At 38.2% G+C, this 25,377-nt stretch overlaps 1 protein-coding gene across 2 annotated transcripts in view; it reads left to right on the top strand.

Annotated features, from left to right (window-relative positions):
• Window positions 1–9,590, top strand: part of LOC119891772 (EGF-like repeat and discoidin I-like domain-containing protein 3) — a 118,407-nt gene extending 108,817 nt beyond the window's left edge. For both annotated transcript variants that reach the window (XM_038703630.1, XM_038703629.1), the window contains exon 10: window positions 6,406–9,590. In XM_038703630.1, coding sequence (XP_038559558.1) covers window positions 6,406–6,555 — 150 coding nt within the window. In that variant the 3' untranslated portion in view covers window positions 6,556–9,590. The remainder of the gene's footprint in view (window positions 1–6,405) is intronic.
• Window positions 9,591–25,377: the final 15,787 nt, after the last annotated feature.

Below are 25,377 nucleotides of genomic sequence, written 5' to 3'. Positions count from 1 at the left end.
TGTTTAGCAAGGCTTCTGAGAATGTCAATCAGTTTGTCCCTCGATGGAGCCAAGGGGCTGTTCAGATGTATGATTCTTCAAGGTGTTTTCCCCCTTCAGTCAGCTGAAGCAGCCATTAATGCTAGAGGACACATTTGGCTGTTGGACTCCCGAGGCTCCTACTGCCACATCACAATGCACAACTTGGCAGGGATATACTATGAACTTGTGTGTGTGTGTGTGTGTGTGTGTGTGGGTGGGTATCTGGTTTGGGCAGAGTGGTAGAGGCTTGTAAGTATTCTTCTCAGCTCCCCCCTCCAGCTCCTGTGTGGCAGAGGCTGCAGGCAGTTAGATCTAGATTGAGGAAGGAGGCTCAGTCAGAATACAGATGTTGTCAAAGCAGGGCACTGTGGTACACACAGTAGTATCCCTCTACAAAATCCATAGAGTGCCTTTTCTTACCACACAAATCCCAAATACCTGTGTACTGCACTTGTAATTGAGACAAGTAACAACATAGTCCATTGTTTAAACATAATTAAACTGGGATACATTCCATAATTATACATATCGGCTCGGCCGCATTCCCACCTGTACACACTTTGCACACCTGGGTCACTACTCTGCCCGTTCCTGCACCGATGCTCCTTCCGGGGTGTCAATATTTACACAGTCAGTTGATGGGGGCGATCAAGCACAAAAGTAATTGATTTATGTTTAATAGTTTTTCACTCAGGTGACTCTGGGTTAATTAGCCATTAGAGCCTTCAGTTCCCTCCAGGTCAGAGGGTAACTGAATGTTAAATAGCTGTGAATACAATCATCTTTAGACTAACAACTGATAGTCATATTTTCTTTTTCTACAGTCTCGGAAAATATTTGCTGTGAGGTTTAATGCATATTGCCATCCTCTTAGAAGAAGTAGTGTATTTCAGTTTGATTAAGTATAACTGTCTCTTCTAGGCTGGCAGGCTGCTCTTGACCTTTCAATGAAGACATGATTGAGCTTTCCTGGTATCCAGTGGCCTGGCTAAGGCAACATGAGGGCAGAGAGCAAAGAGAGCTGAGCGACCTGCTCCCTTGACCACTGCAGTATGTTTAAATAATGGAGTATGGGTAGTGTTGTATCTCTAGAGGCATACTCCCTTAGTAATGCGTACCCAAGACTCAAAAATCAATAGTTGGGAGTAGAGTTGTGGCTCCTGGGTCACTCTGAAGACACATACAGAGGAATGTGCCCTACATGTTAGGCTGTGCTGTCTAGGATTCTATAGCGACTGTTACCACTTTGGTGAACGGACAATCTGGCAGAGACTGGTTGGAAAGCAGGGGTTTAAGACATGAGTGGTGATTGCAGAATCTGCTTCAGGTCTGCTTCAGTCTGCCAAATGAGGTGAGTAGGAAGCCACAGGTGCCCTGATGAGGAGAGGGAGAACCAGGAGCGCCATACCCACACAACACACAGGAAAGATGACAGATGACAAAACAAAAACATAAGAGAGAGGGAATACAGACAGAACACACTAGGACTGGGGAGGCAGCGAGCCAAACCATGACACTACATGCTTGTGTCTCAATTGTTGTGTGAGTGAGACATACTATTTCAGTTGCCAGTAGTTGGCAACTAGCACTAATACTATCAGCCGATTCCGCTACTATTTTTGTCAAGGAAGTCTGGTGGCTTTAAACAGAGTTATATAGAGGCTGTTTCTGGTTAAACAAAAAGGTCTACCTCTGTAGGGATCCTTTCCATAATTTTATTATCTGAGCCCGTCAGTGACAAAAACAAGCACTTTAGTGGACAGACTTTGACATGGGACAAAGGACAAGGATAATGTTGCAGCCTTGTTTACTGGAAACTGGACAATTTTAAAAAATGTTGTCCCCATAGATGCAAATAGGGGATAAATAGGGTCCAGGTTGAAAAATACAGACGTTACCCTTTAATAATTCAATAATCATGACTGATTGTTTGCAAATACATCATTCTGGCACATTTTTAGCAACAACAAAAAAAACTAAATAGTCAAAAGTGAATCCACAGAAACCGTCTAGAAGCTGTTTGGCATATTTACATGTTGGTATCTTGACAATTAATTTGACTTAAAAAAGAATCACCGGATGGTAACAATTTAAGAATCCAAAAATTCATGGAACAAATTCTGACAAATTTTGGAAAGGGCATCCATCAAGGCACTGTGTTTGGCCATCTTCAAATAAATAATTAGATAAATAAATACATTTAAATTTTAAAGTTTTTTTTTCTTTCCTTCGATTATGTCTTTACATGGCACACTTGTGAAGCTTGCACCCCTTTACTTATCATGGCAGCAAAGACTCTTTAAAGCACTGTGGGAAATGCCAGAAGATGGCAAATTGTCTTACAGCTTTTATAGAGTTTGACTAAAGCTAATGGCTTACATCTTTCCTTAGCTTACATTCTTTACAGTAGAGTACTACTGGTTGAGATATGTGAAATTGCTTATGTCAAGTGTAGTGAGTTAAAATGACATACAGTATTTTGTACTCACTTTCTTTCTGCCCCTGAATTATTTTATACACTTAAAGTTGTTTGCCAATATGTTGCTTTGTGTTACTTTCATCACCGTGCTCATCCCTTTTCATTTTTTTTCCTAGGATTACAGTGTTTTTCCTTTTATTGTGATTCTTCAAATATCCTGTTCCAGACAGTTCCAGTTTATTTTAGAGACATTGCCCCTGACACTGTTCAGCTCCCCAGACAGTCTAGGAGAGATTCCTGTCATATTTCAATCAGCTGCTGCTTTTATAGCCTTTCTGTCCTGCCTTTTATATTATGCTATCATGTGCCCTGGTTGTCATATTACAGTTGTGGCAACAGTCCTGGAAATGACACATTTCTCGCTTCCCAAAGTGAAATGTTGCCGTCCTAAAATACAATAAAAAGTGAAACGAACAGGTCAATACAGAATTGTTTAGAAACTGGTACAATGTTGTGGTCTTTGCTGGGTTTCAAAGGTGCACTCCAGGTTTTTTATATTAATATATGTAATCAGGATGCAATTGGGAAACGCTATAAACATATACTTAAACAGGGGCAGCACACCCTGCCATCAACCGTTAGTGCCACTTTACTGCGCTCGGGAATCTATTCTGCTCTTATACAAACAGCAGATTTGGTTTCTAAACTCTTAGACATAAATTGTAATTCAGAGATGGGTTAAAACTAGGTTTCCTAAAAGTGAGTAAACAATGGATCATACCATAAACTTAACACCGACTGAGATAATAAAAAGAAAAGACACAAACTGTTTTCCAGGCTCCGAGAAAGTTTGACAAATATTAAATCATCTTGATTTAACAATGTGCAGCAAAGACAGTAATAACCCATTGTCTGCCATTCAAGGTTTCCTGACAACAGTTTTACAGATGCTTCTTTTATAACAGTGGCCTAAAAGCACAATGGTTTCTGGTCCATAGAGGATTTACTTTTTGCAATAATATGTTTAGCCACTGCAGACCCTGCAACAGAGTATCCTGCTCAATTAAAATGTTACCATTGTTAGATTCAAGTGTAGAAAAAAAGGATATTTCATTGTTTCTTAAGCACTATAATGTGGATTTAAGTTTATATAAAGAAGTATTGAACATATAGAAACAACAGAGAGGGCAGAGTGCCATGTGATGAAGAGTTGTTTGCTTGTCTGCAAGATGTAAACCAAATATGACTACAGTCTAAGCTTTGTGCAGATGAAAAAGACAGGGAGAGAATTTTTTTCACTGCAGGAGGAAAATGATGAAAAAGAATGTAGGATGAAAAGGTGGCCTGTGCTTGTTTGTATTAGACATGTGAAATAAGGAAAGTAATGAAAGTGTACACCTGTCACATGATTTCAGCTGTAGTCTGCAGTGTTAGTAACTCGCAAAAGTACTGAAACGACAGAATAAAACAATTTCATGAAAGCAGTCATATTAATAGAAGCACACCCACATTCTAGGAAGAGGTTTGATATCTTGTCACATCATCATATATTGATCGGGGGACAGTTACATCTTATATGTCCAGCTGCTACTGTACAGCCAAAAGGTCCAAGGGAGTATCTTATATTTGTAAACCATATGTTTCATGCTACAGCTTCAGTAGAATCTGAGCGACTTATACAATTATATTCTTTATCAAGATTCATTTTAGAGAAGTTTTAGAATGATTAAAGTGGCATTAGATTCAAATGGAATTTCCAGTTATAATGTTTTGAGTTTTCACGAGCATCAACATCAAGCATAAGTGGCTTAATAAACACTTATTAGAGCATTTTAACATGATATCTAGAGAAGCTATTATATACTTGAGAAGAATGCCCATGAGTGTGCAGAACATGAGCGTCAGTGGTGTTGTAGGAATCATTTGAATACACTGCAGAGTCAAGTAAACAGTTGCATGCTTGATAAAGAGTAAGGTATATAGACTATGGATGGAAATGTTATGACAGACAAAAGGAAGTAACATTGTCTGTGGTAGCAACTGCAATGGCTTGTTTGTTCACGCTTCTTTAAAAAGTTAATTGTCACATTTAGTTTTATAGAAGGGTTTTAAGGGTTAAATTAAAAAGTTCATATTCTCACATGTTCCGTTATATACATGACTCAGTCATATTTTCTGTAATATCTTGTGACGTACAGTAAAGCCACTCTTAGGTTTATTATGATGTTGGATGACATATGGATTCAAAGTGGTAGGTTCAGTCTTACCTATTATTAGCCTGGAGCTCATGGGGCTTGTTTGCATTGAATATAAAATGTTCTTTTTGACTAGACAGTTATTATTCTCATGTTGCCAGTCGAATGACAAAGTACTTCATTTCCCAAGTGACGTGTTTCCATAAATATTTTTTTCTTATGTCAGTCCATCCTTTCAGTTGGCAGTATACTTAACCTGGCACACCCGAGATCAGAAATAGTATCAAATATGGCTTAAGAAGATTATATTTCTCCACTTCACCAAGCACAGAGGCGGTGGTAACCTAATATCTCTACCAGTGTCAGGTATAGCACAGTGTTGATTTTTTTTTCCTATATTTTGTCCAACTGCACAAAGTCTTAAAAATTTTATTTAAATCCCTCGTGTGATTTTTGATTGGTGCTGGGCAAGTGATTTTAGCACTTGTAGTAATGAAACCTTCAAGACCATGTTTTAACTGTCTAAATGCAAACCAGCTCTATGATTATTTGAAAGAGACGAAAAGGTCAACCTCTTTCTCCAGCACCTGCTTGGATCTGGCCCACTGATTTTCCATTCCACACAACAGTGAATCCCATCACATCCCAATTAAACTGGCATAATCATGACTGTTTAATTGAAATGATCATATCCTTCAATGAAGCCGTCCCTGTAGACACATTTCTTCCTAATATACTTCATTCTACTGTCTATTAAACGCACGCCAACACAAAGCTTCTGATAATCAACAATAGAGCACATGTCCCAGTATGACAATTAGCTTGTTTGTAGTTGGTAGTTAGTTAACCCTTGTCCCAAGGCTCATCTAAATGCTCTTAAATGTCATTGCACTGGTATAAAAGTGGTGTGTACACCAAAATCTCTCTCTTGACAACTTAAATGTTTATGTTAAAGTAGATTCAACTAGATTTTCAGTACTTACACTGAAGAATACGCCAGCGATTATATCATGGCAATTTAGGTGTGTTGATCCAGAATGCACATTGGTCCATAGCACAATATGTTCTAGTTTTACAGATCCAATACTGGAGGAACAGGGCTTTTCTTTTATAGCAGCATTTCTGGCAGCCACCAAAGCCTTTGTTTTATTTCCAAGGTGAAAAAACTTACAACAAAATTGAAAACCAACAAGCATAAGGTGCATGTTAATAACACTACTCAGTAAGCGGGAGAAACAACAGTAGATGTCTGTTACTAATTGCGAAGGTGGGAATTCCAGCTGTGGCACTCTAACAACGCAACACAACAATTTTCCACAGGGGGATACTGTTGGTGTGCTCATATGTGTGGTGCATAAAAGAAAACAACCAAGAATAGGGGTGGGTTCAGAGAACCTGCTGTTATTGGCAGTGTTTGAATTGGAGCTCTGATTGGCTGCACTTCATTCAGTTCTTGCTCAGGCATGAGGCCTTCAAGGTAACAGTCTGGAGACATCAGGGAAGAGATGCACAGGGAATGTTCTGAACCTGCCTCTTAGTAAAATAATTTCTTTGGTTTTTCACATTATTTTTCCACACCATGTTCACTTTGATTACCATTTTTCTAGGCTTAAAAGCCCTCGCATATTGATGCGCCATTAAAACTCAGTTTTCGGATGAATGTTTTTTCTTAGATTTTTATGAGAGAAAAAACGCAGTCAAGCAGACAAAAACTTGACTGTTGTTTCTGGGTATGTAATAATTCCTCCATGCTGCTGTTTGTTTTAATAGGTATTCCAGGGGAACTTTGACAACGACACACACAGAAAGAATGTGATAGATCCACCAATCTACGCTCGGCTCATCCGGATTCTTCCCTGGTCATGGTACGGCAGGATCACTTTGCGTGTAGAAATACTCGGATGCACAGAGGAAGAGTGAAGTCCATTCCTCCATCTTTCTTGCCCCTGTCCCTTGGCATACTGGATTATCTCACCCAGTATTTCAAAAATAAACTGTGCAACCTGTAAAAAGAAATCAATTTCCAAGGGATTTTTCAAGAATACGTGTTTGGTTGTGGTGGGTTGCTGTTTGTTCTTTTGTACAATGATTTCAAACCTGCCCCTGATCCACTTTTGTCTTTTTAGTTTCCTCTTCAAGGCGTGATCTTTGTCTTTTTATTCTTCTCAAGATTTACCATCCTGTTTGGAATGAACTTCTGTAATATATATTGGAGGGGTGGGGTGGGGATGGAGTCGGAAGGGGGGGTCTTGCTGTGGTTTTAACTTGTTGCCATGGAAGTATTGTACAGTGTCACTTTTTAACAAAGATGTGAAATCTGTCTGCCGTGCTTCATCGGACATGATTAACCAACTTCATAACATCACTAAACCATCTAAAATACCATGTAGATTTCACACGTTATAACATTATCAGATATATTTTTACTTTGATTACTACACTTCCTCAAGCCATCCTTTTACCCTAATGGACACGGACATTACTACATCAATCAAAACACTATTAATGCTCTTGTATTATATGTAAAAGACTAAGAAATTGCATGGTGCGTGAATTATAGATGTATATTATGACAAATCATTTAAAACCTCCAGCCCTGAGAGCAATGGCTTTGATTTAGGGACCTATTTTTATGTGCATTTTTAAATAGTTCTGAAACATTACAGCACACTGCAAAAGCTTTCTGAAAAATACTGATATGTTAAACGTTCTACTGCAGCACTGACACTGAGGCTTACAGTATAGGCTGTCTCTAGTTGAAATGTCTTAATAAGGAGTTTCCTTTTTTTTAAATCTATTTCATCATCACTACACCTTTTCTAAGATATTTGGAATTATTGTTTGTGCTCGTTCTTTTTTGATATTTATTTAGATGTTATTTGTCTCAGCTGTCAGATTCATAAAATCTGTCTTTAATGTCTTTGTGTTGTCTTGGAGATCTAAGTTGAATCAATTAAAAAAGCTCAGGATAGATGTCGTTCATATTAACCCTCAAAAGAATAACTTTTGGCCACCTATTTAAAGATTACTCTGTTTATTATTTAAAGAAAATGTCAAATGAGTGAGAGCAGTTATTTAAATCATGTCCATATATGCATGATTTAAATATAGTACTTTATTTCCTTTAATCCCTTTGATATGGTAAATTAGAAATGCTAATTAAGTTCTTTATTTTTTAAAACAGAGCAAATGTCCAGGATTAATAATATATTAATTGTCATTATCTCAAATCTACAATGATATTGAGCCGTGGTACCAGTACAAAGCTCTAAATGAAATATGGGCTGTATCTTTGTGTCAGGGGATCTGATCTTTATTATCATACTAGATGAGAAATAATATATTAATTGATTATAAAGTACTTGTGGGTATTTCCACATGACATGACAGCAGCGCTCTCCATGTTCAGATGGTTTCAGGGTGCTAAAAATATTTAGACACATTAAGGTTAAATGGATAAAGATGCCAATCACATCAAAACATTCAGTTTATGCAATTTTCTGTTTATGGGTTCTGCTGTTGGCTGCATCCTGCAGTAAATGAACATCAGTGCTTGGCTGGTTAGATAAATGGAGGCAAACAAGTACCTGAGGTATCACAGCAGTGTGAAACCTTGCAGCCCATTCTACACAGCTTAAAAATAGGCTTGGATTACTCCAGTGGTTTCCACTCTTCACTAGTTTTCTCAAAGCTCTCGAGTGCTAGAATAAGAGCTGAAGGAAGACATGTCTACTTTTATGCTTCATGTTTCACTTGAGACGTGTCAGCTTTCAGTCACTTACCTGCTTACCTTACAATTAACCAAGTCATTTCATATTGTAGAAATACAATGTATTTGTTCTGAGACTGCGGCCCAGCCTGAAAGAGAAAGTAAGGCATTGCCTAAGACAGAGGGCACTGTTATTTCCATCATGTTATATACAGAACCAGTCAAAAGTTTGTGTCCAATCGTTTGACTGGTTCTGTATATTGTGAATAAAACTGCATTGGAATCATTCAGTTTTGGATGTATACACCCAAAATTATGAAAAAACTAAGTGACAAAAAACAATGTGTTATCATCCTAACATTTTGGAGCTTTGTTGTTGCCAGGGCATTTTCAACTATCATGCTATCAACATGGATGTTCTTATAGTTTACAAGTAACCGTACGAAGTCTGAAAACAAAACAAAAACATTTTATCTGGATAATCTGTTTAGCCGACTGTGTTCTGATTTGGCAATATATGATATAGTATACTATAATTGCCCAGATTTGTTTTAAGATAGGGATTTCTTGGAAAGGTTCAATTCTGTTATGTTGCTAAACCTGACCCTTCAATGTACGTTACACTCAAAGACTTTGCTGTAGATGAACAATGTGAAATGTGAGAATTGTTAGTGGTGTGTCATTCTTTCATGGACACAGGATAAGCATAAACAGATTACTTCTCACAGATTATTTCTCTTGAACATGTTCCATTTGGACTTAAATTGTTTATTGCTAAATTGCTATATCTTGGCCAGCATCTGCTCTGATTGATCTTTGTAGTCAGCTTCCTGTCAGCAGGCCTGCTACAAAGCTTTGAGGAAGTGTGCATGATGTATGAGTTTGAACAGTACAGTATAACAAACATGTCCAGAGGCACATTATGTTCTTGCATATCATAAAGATCTAATAGCCTTTAGTTTGTATTCACCTTTGATTGTCTTGTGCATTGTAAAACTTCATCTCGCAGGTTCAAAAAGGGAGCATATTGAAAACTCATCCTGTATTTCTGTGTCAGCTGTTCACATATCATGTCTTACCTCCTCAGTCTGAGTGTCAATCATTATCTAGAAAATGTACCTATTATAATGGTGGTTACGTTCGAGCCTGCAGAGGAGGGTGAGAAACTGTGTACAGTCCAAAAAAGATGTTGCTTCAAACAAAAGCTCTTTCAGTTTGACAAATAAAAACATATCTGTGAAAATGACATGGTGGCTTTGTTTTCTTTAAATGTCTGCACTGGGTTGCACCACTTCTGTGTAAGTTCTCACCTAAGCTATTTAGTTATCTCCATGGTACAACTTCTTTTATTTTAGCAATGCATAAATCAATACTTAGTAATAATTTTAATTATAACTACACAGCGTTTTAACTTACCCACAGCAGGCTGCTTGTCTCTTATTCTGTTCATTCTTTCAGTATGAAACATTATACATTATCCCATCTTCCTTATTGTCAATTGGTCAAGTCCCCTCTTAGCACTCATCTGGTGAGCTGAGAGGTCCACCTACAGTAGCCTGAGGCGGAAGTGTCAGGCGTTCAAACAGCCCACGTGTGTTGCTGGGGAAGTTATCGATATAAACTTTTGTTTAGTCTTTTTTTTTTTTTTCGTGTAGCATCATGTTTCTTTTGCTTTTTACTGCCTTTTACTATTGTTATAAAGTTGCAGTAGTGGCCATTAATTTTACACTTCTCTTCATAGCCACAACCAAACTCACTGAATACTATCCCCATGCCATTCACCACAAAAACACACAACCCAGTTTTTCAATACTGGCACATTCTGGCTGTGCACATGTGGCTTTATTCCTAGAATAAATGGTACAGAGGGTACATAGACTGAAAGCTTACTTGCCAACTGAGTATGTGTTGGTTTGTGACTTGAGGAAAATTAATAAATGGTAAGTCTAAAGTGTGAGCTGACCAGTTTCTCTGCAACACACATGCAAAATGACTCAATATGATGTTCTTCAGAGTTGCTGTATTCCGAGGCTACAGGCCCTTTTTGTCAGTTGAACACTATTAGATATTATTTTACTTGCTGATCAACTTTATTGACTAAAGGCATCTCATCAACAGAGTAGTTTGACATTTTGAGTAATGCGCCGATTTGTTTTCTTGCCTAATAACAACAATTCTTGGTTTTAAAGAGGGGTTATATGCAGGACATTTTCTTGGCTTGGACCAGTTGCCAAGCAGCCAGTAGAGACTCCAGGAAGTTACTAGTGCCCATGCTAAGCTAAATTGCAGCTACATATTTCCTGTCCAGACTTGTCAAACTATTCCTTTAAATTACAAGTGAGGTTGGATGCTTACTCTTATTTTTATCAAGTGTCAGTGTTATGTGGTAATAATCAGACCATAAGTAGATTTATAACGTAGCTTTGAATTTTAATTAATCAAATATCTTCTCGTTAAAGAGTCTGTTGGCTTTGCACTGCTTGGCCCTCTGCTCTATCAAGATTGGTTCAGTGTCAACATGGTTTTACCACATTAAGCTGCTTTCATTGATTTCCTTTGTCCTGCCATTGCGAGTTTCTGTGTCTCTCAGGTGTGTCCTCACAGTTGTGGCAGGGGATCAAAGTGTGAGTTGCAAGGCCGACACAGCAGTGGAAGCTGAAATGTCCAGTAATGATTCTGTTATCGAAGTGTCAGTTCTGGGGGAGGTAATTGCCTCGTAACTCAGGTGAGAAGCCACTTGGCAATTAAGAGCTGATTAGAAAACAATCAGTTTAGTCTGGTTGTCCTTTCCATTAAAGCTTGATCAGTAAGGAATCCACATTCAAAGTGAGAGTGACCACTTTTTGGTTGTCTTTGAGGAAGATTGTTCCCTCTTTAAATGGATGTTGCATTTTACCTGCATCAGATCAATGCAGAACACAAAGCGTTTCCACATTGATTTTCTTTCTAGCAAAGGACTCAACACTGTGAATGCAACTCATTTTGTCTGCTTAAATATATTGCATGTGTCACTTCATTGGAACATAATGTTTGCACAGTCCACTAGTCCACTGTACGCTCATTTTCTCCACCTGCTCCACCTGCAATGATATCAATTATAACATAAAACAAAATTTTATTGTTTTTGTTATTCTTAGATTTGACTGTTAATACAGCTTACTGGACAGAACTGATATGAAATATTGTATTCAAAGCCATTACATTGCAATTGTTAGTATTGGATGTGCAATGGCTTTCATTGCTAGAGCACAGCACAAATGTACTTACACATTAATTTTATATATATAATAAAGTAATACCAATACTTGTAATATTGTGAATACATTCTGCTGTCTCTTGCTGTCCACATGCTAAAACAGCTCCTTTTTGATCTGATTCATCCCTTTTATTTCCACATCATAACTCATTTCTAACGTCTTGTTTTCTCACTTCCCACTTTTGTACTCCCAGCACCCCACTAACTTTCTGTCTGTGTATCTACAACAATTCTTGGTTTCTTCATCTTGTTCGAAGAAGCTGTTGTTTTTATGCAAGAAGCACTCGTAATAGGCGTAACGCATAATAGAGCAGCCCCACATTGTTTGCCATCTAAATTCCAACATCTCTGTAACTGTTTGGACTTGTCTCTGTATCTTGACCTTTTTATTCCCTTTCCAATTTCACTTCTTTTATCTTTTCTCGTGCAACGAGCATAATTCTATTACTGAGATCAAAAGGCAAATCATATTTATTCTGGTGACCCACTGATTAAATTTAGCTTTGTAAACTGACGAAGTCGGTAGATTAAAGCATCACAGCACTGTGTAAACCTGAGGTGGGAGAAGGCTAAGGCACATTCATTTATAGATTAGTTCATTAAGAAGAAGAAAAGTAGTGGTTTGACAGTGCTACATTTTTTATGTAGCAAATTGTCAAAGCATATGTATGAGTGATATAAAGTGACATAATCAATTGATGTATTTAAAAGATATATAGATATGTGATAATGACACTAAATCTTAACCAGAATCAAATGTAAGTAGTGTTAATAGAGTAGTGGTACGTCACTTAAAAAGCACTTCACTAAGACCAAGAGAGGAAACTGAAGTAAATTATTGCACCGTAGCATCATATAACTTAATAATATCAAATATTTACTTTCAAACACTTTCTTTTCCATCTGATTTTTTTTCAGCTTCAGGAGTGATGTTGCATAGCCGGAGATATGTTAAGAGTAGCATATAATGATTCAGAAAGGTTATTTTTTTAAAGGCCAGACTAAAAGAGTGAGGAATAAAATGTTCACAGAGAGTGCAATGTAGTCTGGAGTCTCCGTTGACTTCCTGTTTTATAAGATGTGCAAATAGCTATTTGTAGAAATGCGGAAATTAGAAGTCTTGTTCCCATCAGGAGCGTGTCCACCCCTCTGCTTTAAAATGTTACTTTATCAAGTGAGCAGACATGACAGGGCTTGGATCACATGAAATGCTCTTCTGCTGTTCCCATGTGTAACTCACTGACAGGGCCGTAACAGGATTGGCAGAGGAGACCGAATAAAAGGGAAGTGTAACCAGAGCTGCCTCCTACAGTACAGAAAAAGCTTAGGTGTAAAATTATTTAGAAAATGTTCACATTTGTGAAAGGATTTCTACATTTCTGTCTTTTATTAAAGGTGCTTTAGGTATGTTTTGATAACTAAGTGTTAAATAGCTCTACATTCTGACAGCTATCACTGAAATAGAGTGTTTGATAAGTAACAGGGATCCCCGAGTGTGCAGGAAACATGTTCTGGTATACTGTTACCACTTCATCCATTCAGGAGAGAAAGCTCTACAAAGAGGTGAACATCCTGGTGCGCATTCATGGGCAGGCAGCAGAGGAGCTACAGTGTGACTGACTATGGCTGCACAATCCTAAAAATATGGGAAGAATGTCTTATTTTAATATGCTGATTTTAACACAGGAAGAGTAGAAACTGAACCAATAAAACATAAAGATGTCTGGTTTTGTGTAATAGCTAATGAAATGACATGTGAATAAACATTTACATAAAAATATAATTGATCATAGATGCAAAATGTAAATTGGCATTCTAAATCTTATAAAAAATCTTATATCTCTGGGGGGAGAAAGCAAAGACACATTTGATACAATGGTGATAGAAAATATTTTGTGGTACGCTGAAATGTGTTGACACTGACATGTGTTGACACTGACATGTGTTGATCTTCATTTTATTCATGAATATGCTGTAAATATACATACACATGTGCGTACATAAGCAAATGCCCGCGAGCGCCTGGGAGCTCCTCACAAGCTGCGACCACCGAATACGTCAGAGAATGCCCAGTGCACACAAAAGAATTGACCTGCGTCTCCCTCTCCCCCTCCAAAGCAACTTCTCCCCTGCCCCTCTGAACCACCAGGTAAATCTGTAATGCTGGGGTTGATGCTATAGATTATTGATAGGAATTAAGAAGTGTTAGGTCAGGAGGCTCTCACTTCAATACAACCATGATATGGAATCGTAAAGTTGCTTCCCAATAACATCTGAGCTGCTGAATAGTGCAATAAGGTGATTTCACATATGGTCAATACGAAAGTTTTATCTTGTGTTTACACAAGTTATTACAGCTTGCCAAGATAATCATTCACTGCATCATATGGTATAAAATGGTCCTCATTTCATACATAAATGGTCTTTCACTGTTTTGAAGGCTTCCATCATTCATTCATAATTGTTCGTCACTGTATTCATATTGCATTTACTTGCTAATTTGTATGTATATTAATTGTTAGTTGTGTGCAGTTAGTAGTTTAATAAACATTTAATTTACTAAGAAATTGTTTATTATATGGTTTGTGTGCATGAAGTATTACCATCAAGAACTTAGTAGCAACCTGAGACAGAATGAGTAATTGGCTATCATTTTCCCTTTTCTAAGGGAGTCTTCCCAAGGTGAATTTAATGTGAGTTAAATTCTGTTATTTTGTATAAATATTGATTATTTCTGATAACCAAAGAACATCTCTCAACTTCAGTTCTTTTTTATCAATTATGAATTATCATAATGTCATATTTAATTATGATTGAATGTAATAATGCTACAACTTGACACCCTTCAAGCTCGGGGGAAAGCAACTCTCGTGCCCAACAGCATTGTCGAGGCAACACAAGCCAGGAGAACTTGCCTTAGGTGAAACTGAATAAGTGAATATGTCTTCACCCCAAACAGACCAGAAAATGTATTAGACACTACTGGAGATGTTCCTACATGAAATGAAGAGACTTTATTTGGGGTTAATGTCGAGTCATTTTCACACATATCTGTCTGTACAAAGTTAAAGTTAAAAAGATCCCAATTTGCCCAAATCTGCAAGAACAGTTTAAATATTGATTGCTCTCTGTGTGTTTTAAAAGGACAATCCCTGCCACAGCAGCAACACTGAGTTCCTACTTCATTTACCAAACCCCCAGCCATAGCAGAATACACTGAAAAAGCCATATTTTAACAAAAAAAAGTGTTCTCCAAAGGTGCAGTGTGTAAGTTTTAGTGGCATCTGTTGGTGAGGGTTGCAAATTGCAACCAGTGGCTCACGTTGCATTCATGTGCACCTCGGATGGTCCCATTTCCCAAGTTGTGAAGTCATTGTTCCGACTTCAGTGTGTGTTCATGTGCTCTTAAGTCAGACTGTGGGATAAACATAGAAGCTACCACAAAGATGTGTTGGATTAGCATTATCAGCGCATTTAAACAACACGCAGACATAACTCTACATGAACAGCAAATTAACCGTTATAACCATATTACAAATCACATGTTAGCAAAATATGTTTATGCAATACACACGAATACGAATCAAAGTTCTGTATACTTCTTTATGACATATACATACTTTATTTCTCTTTTTGCAATAAAGATTGGAGGAGGAAAAAAGATTCTGATTAACAAACCACATGAATGCACCTCTCACCCCTCCCTTTCTAAGTGCCCAGGAGAAGCTATGGTGGCATAATACATGTGGGCCTCCATCTGTCCAAATTTCTCTTGTTTTCTTACTTCTAATAACCCAGTACTACTAGTACTACTAATGTTACTGGTTCTTCCTCGTCTTCCTTCTTCGTACCTGTTTGGTGGTGGTGATGGCGCATAGATAAGATGCTTGCCTTTGGTGGGGGACACCTGGGTTCAATTCCCACAGTGAGACATCCACCATTGTGTCCCTAAGCAAGACACTTAACTCCTAGTTGCTCCAGAGGCGTGCAACCTCTGACATGTATAGCAATTAAGTAAGTCGCTTTGGATAAAAGCATCAGCTAAATAAATGAATAAATGTAACATAGTGATGAAATGTGCTCTGACCCGCGGTAGATGTAAATGACTTATTCGTTATTAGTAAGAAAAACATAACACTTCGTTATGTAAGGTCTTTATACACCACTTAAAACAAATTTATGTATATTATATTGCATTTCTGTTTCAATTCAATAGATCCTCCTAAATATTACACACTGAACCTTTAAAACTTTTTCATGTTCAAATAAAGCATTATTATAGTCTCAACCTTGTTAACCTGTATCATAAAACAAAACAAACAGACAGAGAATCAAGTAAATGAAAAAAAAGTTTTTATATCGGATACATAAATATTACATTACACATTGACAGCTGCAGCTTCATAGCTTGGGTGACTGACCATTCAAATAACTTGCTCACAAGTTGCCATTAGTGATGAACATCATATTCATACCACCACGGGTATAATGTATCGTTAGTCTGTGACTTCAGTTGATGGCTAGCAAGCTACATTTATTGCCACTGTTTGGTTTTATTTTACTTACTGGTTAGAGGTTGATGACCCACTGCTCTCCATCACTGTTGTTCATTACACTATGTCTGTTCATGTTGTCTACCTGCCTACCTACAGAATCCTGCATTTGTTGTATTATCCATGTCAGTATGTGCATAGTTACATACCATTCAAGAAAAAATCCAGTAAATCCACAGAAATAAATGTATTGTCAAGGATGAATAAGCCAATGCTGATGATGATGATGATGATGATGATGATGATGGATAACATTATGCTGATTATGTAATAGGTTACATTTCTTTGTAAATCCAGTTTTGGATACTTCTGAGCATGTGTTTATGAGTCCTCTCCTGTCCGGGGGTGTTAACATGAATATACAGAAGGGAGGGATTGAATTCTTTTATTACCTCACTGGTACAGCTTTCTTGGTCAAGGTAGCTATCTTAATAAGATTTACTCCAGAACTACAATTGGTAGATCCCTGCCTCACATGGCATATGTTACACATAAAATGATTCCCAGCCTTGATGTTAGTGTACCATCCTGACCAGTGGGTTAGAGGGATGGGAAGGCTAAGATGACAATATGAAGGGGACTATAAGGCACTGTAACTTAATGCATTCAAGTTTAACTAGAATCTCTTTTTGCTCAACTAATTTTAATTAAGCCTCTGTTTACGGAAGGCTAGACAGTTTGCAGTATAGTATCTGTCAGACCATCCCACATGGATCTCACTTTATTTAAGCCATTCATATGGCCTGGCTCTGAGACCGAAGCAAAAGGGAAGGGAAATAATTGCAAGAGACTGACTAGAAAGAAAGAAATTATAGAGATTGATTTAGTTTAATTAATGTAACAAAAATGTTTTTAACAATTCAAACAACTGAGACTGACAGGGACACATCCTGCCAGGTTAACTAAGATAATACTAGATTATACAGAAAATCAAAAACTCCCGTGTAACACAAGGGGGTGCCAGGGGAGAGGGAGCCTCTCCACTACCAGAAAGGGGTTTGTCTTTTATAACCTCGAGACAGTGGCCGGCTGCCTCCAGTTCTTTGATCCAACAAACAAGGAACCTGTTGCACTGAAAGACAACATACACACAAACCATGGCAGAAGCCCTTGGCCGTCACACCATCAATTCTGGATTTTGGTCCAGATGCCCTGCCGCCCTTTTCCAGAAGGTTGGTATAGTGGCGCATCCTGATCAGTGGAAAAGGTAGCTGAAAACACAAAGCAAGTTTAATGCCGGAGGGGATTGTAAAACAGCCTGAGGGATTTTTCATAACCTGGCAACCTGAAAGTTGTTCTTATGCATTTCTTATAACTGCTTTGTTAAGTAATCATTAGTAAATCATTTGTCAGCTGTTAGTCATGATAACAAATGATGACATAACACAACCAATAGAGGCAGTTTAAAATATCCCCACTGTAATTGACCATTGTTTATTGTGATTATTAAAATTAAATTGATCAGCTATTTGAAGAATTGATATCCAACAAATATCTATGTATTTTATGTAAGCATTTTAAAACTATAAGCTAAACTATATCAACATATATTGTCCACAAATCAACAAAATTGCTGCTGAAAACATTTCCACAATAAGTCAACAAATTGGAAATGAGAAAAATCTTAAAATTGGAATAGCAGTCTGTTTTGCTTATAGTTGTAAAAACAAATATAATTTGTTAGATTTGGATTGTCTTTTCTATCATCCAGAATGGGCGCTCTTGTTAACAGCTGGTAAAGTAATGATCTCTACTCCATAGGACAAATCTACCCACAATGTCTAATCAGTGATCTTACTTGGTCTTGACTTTTTACCCCATTTGCAAAAACTGTGATGACAAATTTCATCATGCTTCAGCCAGAGCATTTTAAATCTGGAACATTACAGCACCACCCAATGTTTGAGCTATATATAGTGTCACTTACCATATGGACTAAATTTGTCTGCATGGCGCTCTGTTTGTCACAACGAGTATTGAGGGCAAATGAGTTTCAAGTACCCTGTGATATCTCTCTTGTAATCTTGTTTGTGTAGTCTTTGGGGAGTTTTTGGCAGAACTGGGCCAGTCTTGTGTGCGCTGTTCACTTCTCTAATGAAACTGATGCAAATGTTATTTTGGGTTCAGTTATTGTACCTGTAACTAAAAAGCTTCTGTTAGCGTCATACTAACTCTCATCCTTTATTATTGGGGTCAACTTGGATACCTTCTTACATATGTATTGTGCACCAGAAGCATTCTGGTCTCAATTAGATGATAAAATAACTCCAGTTTCTGTGAGAAGAGAACATGTGAACAAAAGCCAAAGTCAGTCAGAATAGGTATCACAAGGACATCTAAAGAGGGAAGCGTTTATGAATCATTTTATATAACCTTTTCATGGAGGTGCATGTCTGCAAGCCAATTTAGACTACAATGCTTTCACCGATGTCCCCTAGATAAGTCATTATTTCACAGCATGACAGTATGTGTATCTGCTAACAGGAAATGTATTCAGAAAGGGCTTCTGACTAGCCGAGCTGTTAGGCATTAGTTATTATTAATTTTCTTATGTTAACAACTCAGGTGTAAATATTTTACATTTGAAAACAGAGCATATGTCCTCAGGTAAAACATATGCTTTCTGAACTAAATAAATAGTTTATACATGATAAAAATGAATATGTGTAATGGTGGGTATAGGGGATTAGGGGAGGGGAAAGGGACTGCTTTTAGTGATGAACCAACAGAAAAGGATCACCTGGGTTAGGGGTTAGGGTCTGCAGTTCCCCTCAGTTCTACAGAACCTTTTTGTGCCTTTCAACTCATTGTTTTAGTTTTACAGACCGAACTGTGTCGTTTTGGTTCAGTCTTACCATTAGCTTTTTAGCTAAAAATCTCTGATAAACCCACTGTTGCTACCTGCTTAGGAACCAAACAGCAGACACATTTAGAGTCCAGAGTTGGTGAAGTCCAAAACAGAGTGAATACTGGACTTTCATCAAGTGCCCAAAAGCACAATTCCAAATAAATGCAAATGTTGCTCTGTGCAGGTTGTGTGTAAATAGGTAAATGCATTCAGTTGATAAACTGTGAATGTTGTGTTTGCAGCCTCTTCTGCAGAGAATTGAAGACAGACATATTACATTACATTTATTCATTTTGCTGATGCTTTTATCCAGAGCAACTTACAATTGCTATATATGTCAGAGGTTGCAAGCCTCTGGAGCAACTAGGGGTTAAGTGTCTTGCTCAGGGACACATTGGTGGATGTGTCAGAGTATAACACAAGTGCCCTCACGCTGGCAATGACAGACATCTTGATTGTGTTTCTATAACAAACAGAGATTATTTAGATGTGAGATGATAATATGCAGTAATAGTACTGCTCTCCATCACTTTCATCCATCCAGCCATCCATCGTCAACCATTTTTCCTGTGTACAGGGTCGCGGGGGCTGGAGCCAATCCCAGCTGACATCGGGCGAAAGGCGGGGTCCACCCTGGACAGGTCGCCTGTCCATCGCAGGGCCATACATAGACAGACAACCAGTCACACTCACATCCACACCTATGGACAATTTTGGAGACACCAATTAACCTAGACTGCATGTCTTTTGGATGGTGGGAGGAAGCCGGAGCTGGGGAGAATATGCAAACTCCACACAGAAAGGCTGGGGCAACTGGGGTTGAACACACGACCTTCTTGCTGTGAGAACCACGCCGCCCCCATCACTTACACACTTATCTCAATAATTATCATACTGTAGCTTTGTCATGATTTAAAGGTTCAGTATCTAAGGCCCCATCTACCCTAACCGTTTTAGCTTGAAAACAGAGTTTGAAAACAAATACGATCTCTGTCCACACCAGCGTATTAGCTGCATATCAGGCTGTGCAGGGGCAAATAAGCGAACGATCGGCAGTCGCCAGTTGTTATATGTGAACTACTCAATGACGCATCAAAACGACTCACATTACATCTCACATTATGGCACGTCCTGCAGTGTCTGTGTTTCGGTGTTTGATCCGTATCCATTAAACTACTGACACTTTTTCATTTCCCCAGTATCTCCAGGCATCTTCTTCTGTATGTGGTTGAAGACCTCTAGCTACAGTGAGTGGAAGGTTAATAAGAAGATGTATTAAACAATGCAGGTGCATCAAAATACTTGGTGAGAAAATGAAAGGAAAGCAGAGGTTGGGAGAGAATAATAGCCTGAAAATTACTTATTAGTATGTATGTATTTGCTTGATGAAGCCTAAACAACACAATATGTTTATTTTTTGTGTTGGGTTCTGCTTTTCTAAAAGTAAATGTCATCAGAGGGGATATTGAGGGCATGGTGTTGAGAAATGTTTTGATGTGATCGCTCAAAAATGTGATTCATTATTTTCACCTCGCCGTATTCCGTCGCTCTGAGGAAAAAAGTACTTTCAAGGCCACAGACATGCTTTGCTATCACTGAGTTTTGACTGGACTTTTGAATAAACTAACTAGTAACTAGGTTTGGAATTAATTACGGCAACTCTCATCTTGTGTTGATCCTGTAGGCTTGTGAAACCCAGCCAACATATTTAAATTACATCTTTGTCTGGTTAGTTCAAATATGCATGCATTGTGGACCCTCTGTGGACCCAATTAGAATCAAATAATACAAACAAAATCCCTCAAGGTACTAATAGTGTGGTTTGGATATTTGTATCTGCAGTTATATTGTGTGCTTTGTCGCCTAAAGCATTTTCACTGCATATATTCTGTAACAATACTTTGGCCTTGCATCATTTACATTCGGGATTCTCCTCTATCACTTTTTAAAATATTTTTTTGGGCTTGGAACACAACAGAACCAACAACATTAACTGTATTTAACCCTTACTGTAGCAATGTAGCAATCTAGCTTTTAGCATAAATATCGTTTCTTTTTTATCTGCCTGTTACCGGTTATATTTTCTGAATGACTTGCCAATCCCTCTTGCCTTCCACCAAAATACACTCCAGATTGAAACATCATGTACAATCATAAATTCATAAAAAGTTTAACACATTATGGTGTGGAGACAACCTATCATCATGTATTATCATAAGACTATAGTCATCATGAGAATACAGTTACAGCGTGACAACCATAGTGTCATGTACACTGGGGACGCTGGGGCCATGTCCCCACCACTTTTTGAAAGCATTTGTAAAAAAATAAAAAAATAAATCTGATAAATGGCTTGCAACAAGAAATGTTAAATAACAAATGAAAATACTATAAGAAACGTTTATTTGCACAAGAATTGAATAAGAATTGCAAAGCAATGTAATATATAGAAGAAACAGATCTGCTCCAGTATATATTTATAATATTATCTCTCAGTATAAGAGATATGAGATTGCCCTGACTCTAAAACAACAACCACAACATAGTTTTATAATGTTATTTTTGGTTGAGGCTAGTGTATGGTGAAGTTTTGTGATGGTTTGCTTTAGATTCATGTAAACAAATGTCCCTGTGGGGTCCACACGTTCCACAAAAGTTTTTGTATGCATCATATTAAAAACAATTATTGTGGTTTTTATTTTTACAAATAAAGTTGAATGTCCCATAAGATCATACTCGCCACACAATTTTAACAGTTGTATTACTGGCTTCGCAATAGAGGAAAGGGAAATGTAGCTGCTTCTCCATTTATGAACAGGCATAACTGAGAGAGATTCTTTAAGACTTGCTTTTGTGATTTCTATAACAATTATTTATCTGCATGGTTTACTGTATATTTGGCAATGTTATTTTTATATTTTTCAGTATGCTGAGAGACTCACACAGTTCTGAGAGTCCACTAGCTTGAACGTCCATCATCATTTCATCTCATGTATTGCTCCACTTTGCCGATGAACTGTTCTCAGCCAGATGTAATTAAAGTACTTTAATGGGATGATTCCCTCAGAAAACATTTTACACTGACTAGTGATGCTTGTACACAGATTAAAGGGTCCCAAACTTTTTCTGTCATGCCCCCAACCCATCAGAAGCTGAAAAAAGTTCATGCTTCCCGCACTGCATGTAAATGGATTGAATTGTTATCAATCATTAACAATATTCTGGGAACAACAAATAAAAAAGGAGCTAAGTTGATTGATTGATTGAAATAAAATAAATGATTGAGGTGAGGTGAGCTGCAGCAACTCTGGCTCTCTGGCCGCCCAAGGGGGCCTGCTCCACCGTACTAGACCATTAGACCATAAGCAAGATCCGAGGTGTGCATGTGTGTACATACGTGTCTGTGTGTGTGTTTCCAGGTGCAATGCTTAGAGCCACTGTATTGAGTGTAACAATAGCTGGACAGCTTCACGGCCTGACTGAGCAGCAGGAGGTGAGCACACAGTTTAACTGAGGAAGCTCTTTCTTGTAAATATGCAACGTTGAGCCTGTCCTCTAACATCAGGGTTGACTGCCCTTTGGTAGGATATCTGAAGGGTGACAGTGTTATCCAGTTATTATCTCATTCATGATCAGAACCTCAAGGACATTTTAACTAGACAGAGATTACATCCCAGGGTCACTGTGATGGTACAGTGGCTTTTTAACTGATAACACACAGTTGTACAATGGCAGTGAATTTACACAACCCAATTCAATGTGGCACTTTGGTGTCAGATAGTTTTCTGGTTCGTATTAACATTCGCATTTCAAATGTTGATAATCTCCAAACATAGTATAGTCTGCAACAGATGTACTGATAAGCAAAAAGCAACGTCTTTATTTTAAAGGCAGATCTCCAGAATGAAACCAAATACAGTTATGTTTTACCATAATTATGGACTTGATGACTTTTGTCTAACTTCTAACTAATTTGTGAGGTTAGTTTTGGAAACAACAAGTCCTCCAACCTAAACGACAACATAAGTCGTTTTAATAATCCTCCAAATACGGCTCATATGAGCGTATCCTACAATAGCGCCCCTACAGGTGACATTTGTCCAGCCTTCCCAAACGGCAATTTTGAATTCCGTTTCCCGACCGGACCTACGTTTTGGAAATCATGTGATCTACGCCGCATGACATAAACGTGTGGAGACTGCAGCAATGCAAAGGAGGTGAACCCCCCCCCAGCTGCTAGCTGATCGCCCGTGAAGATTGGTTGTTAAGTGCAATTTATACTTCTGCGTCAAATCGACGGCGTAGGCTACGGGGCTACGCAGAGGCTACGCCGCCACCTGACGTGCACCTCCTCCAAAATGTAACTACACGTCGAGTCGACGCGGACTGTAAGCTCTGTGATTGGTCGGCTGGGTAGCCCCAATGCCTCTGAGCTGACCAGAAGTGCCCCACACTTTGAAGTAACATTTACTAGCGGCCAAAACGGCGGCTGTAACACAGTGAATCAATATATTTGACCGTCGCAACCCGAACGAAATTACTCGTTTTGCTATCAGAATGTGATAACATTTGAAAAGGCTACACCAGTCGCACGTTTACAATTTTACCCCCATTTACGTTAGCGGAGCGCTAAACCGGAAGTTAGCCTGCTCGGCCGGCAAAAGTCAGTACAGTGGACGCTGTAGCACTACTGCTGACTAGCGTTTGGGGGTGTAATTGCAGAATGACGGACACACCTACGCACAAGTATAAATGCATGGCTACGTGCGTAGCCTACGGCGTAGGTACACACGTAGACCCTACGCAGGAGTATAAATGGGCCTTTAGGGTAAGGCTACAGGGGGCTGTCAACGCCTTTAAGACTAACATAGCTAGCTAGCTAACGCTACGAAGTTAACATAGCTAACTCTACCAACCTTTGCTAAAAAAAACATTCACGTGGGAACAGAACGCTGGCCTCCTGGGTGAAAAGCAGCTAACCTACTATCCTTCCACCCAACTCACCACCACCGGAGTACAGCTTTATGGCAATTTATAATACATAAAAAACACGTGTGCTGTACAAAGGTCACTGACACAATAAACGTAAACATGAGTCGTAATTTTGTGTGGCTAAAACAACCTGTATGGTCGTTTTTCTGAAAACACAGCTGTCTGACATCTGCTCTTGAAGTCAAATTGATCTATTTAATTTATATTTGCATGTGTTTGCACTGTTGCGGTGGCCCACATATTCAGTCACAATCAAGACAATGTTACATCTTAATTTTAAAGGAACAGAATAATGTTATGCATTTTTTATATATATATATATATATATATCATATCCATTTCCAATTGTTGCTTTCTTTTACACATATTATGTCCAAAAAGATATCCGAAACCTGTCATCAAATGCAAAAATAAGCCAACACTATCTGCATATTCATACAGTATGTTTTCCCAACAGCTTCATATAAAAAAAGACGCATATCCTCCCAGGGAGTCATATGAGTAAACAAACATTTAAATCCTTGCAGAAATATAAAATCCTTACCATTTGCATAAGCTTTTTTTATTTACATTTTGAGATGGCAGAGATCATACCAAATTGGCATGAAAGCCCAATGAGCCATTTGGGTGCAACGTTACACTTCAGAGAGCCTTTCAAACCAACCGCCCTCTCATCTCTGCCAATGAATGCTGCATATCATTAAAACTTAATGCCAAAACACAGGAAGCGACTCAGTAGTTTTATCAAGAGTGAAAAAACTGTGACTTGAAATCAGGCAGGAGAAAAAGACGTGAAGAGGAAATGAAAAGGAATAACCACTGAGCTCATCCCAGGCGTTATACATGTTTCATTGCATGAAAGATATTCAGCGCTGTAATTAAGTTCAGAGAAACTAAATGGAGCTACAATATGCATGCAGAAAATATTATGCTCATCCTGTGAACGAAAGGTAATGCTGATTGCTGGTTATGGTTGTGAACAGCAGGAACATTGTAATAGGTGATAAATATGATTCTGATAACATCAGACAAGTACATTTTTTTTAAACATTGTCAGCAGGCCAAAAGCCAATAAGACAGGGCTATCGTTTAATCTTGAGTAAAACGAGTATACTGAGGGATAAAATACAAATTTATAAACCTCTTTTTCTTTTCAGTCTATTGTGTATTTTGCTGAATCTCCCAAAAAACTTTTCATCACACATTGGTTTGAAGAAGAGTTTGGCTGTATCGGGGTTCAATTTGATCTCTAACTGGTTTTTGAAGTTCACATACAGAGAAAAAACTTTGGAGTCCGAGATGGAGAAAGCAGACCGGAATAAAGAGCAATCATGTCTGACCTGAACCAACCCCTAAGAAACCCTTAAAGCTTGAGAGACAGGAG

This window comes from Micropterus salmoides, unplaced genomic scaffold, assembly GCF_014851395.1.
Source record: "Micropterus salmoides isolate LMB-PRFRI ecotype aquatic unplaced genomic scaffold, ASM1485139v1 Ms_hic_scaffold_7, whole genome shotgun sequence".
Classification (NCBI taxonomy): Eukaryota; Metazoa; Chordata; class Actinopteri; order Centrarchiformes; family Centrarchidae; genus Micropterus; species Micropterus salmoides.
The sequence above is the reverse complement of the archived record's forward strand: the minus strand, read 5'-3'. Positions and strand labels throughout refer to the sequence as shown.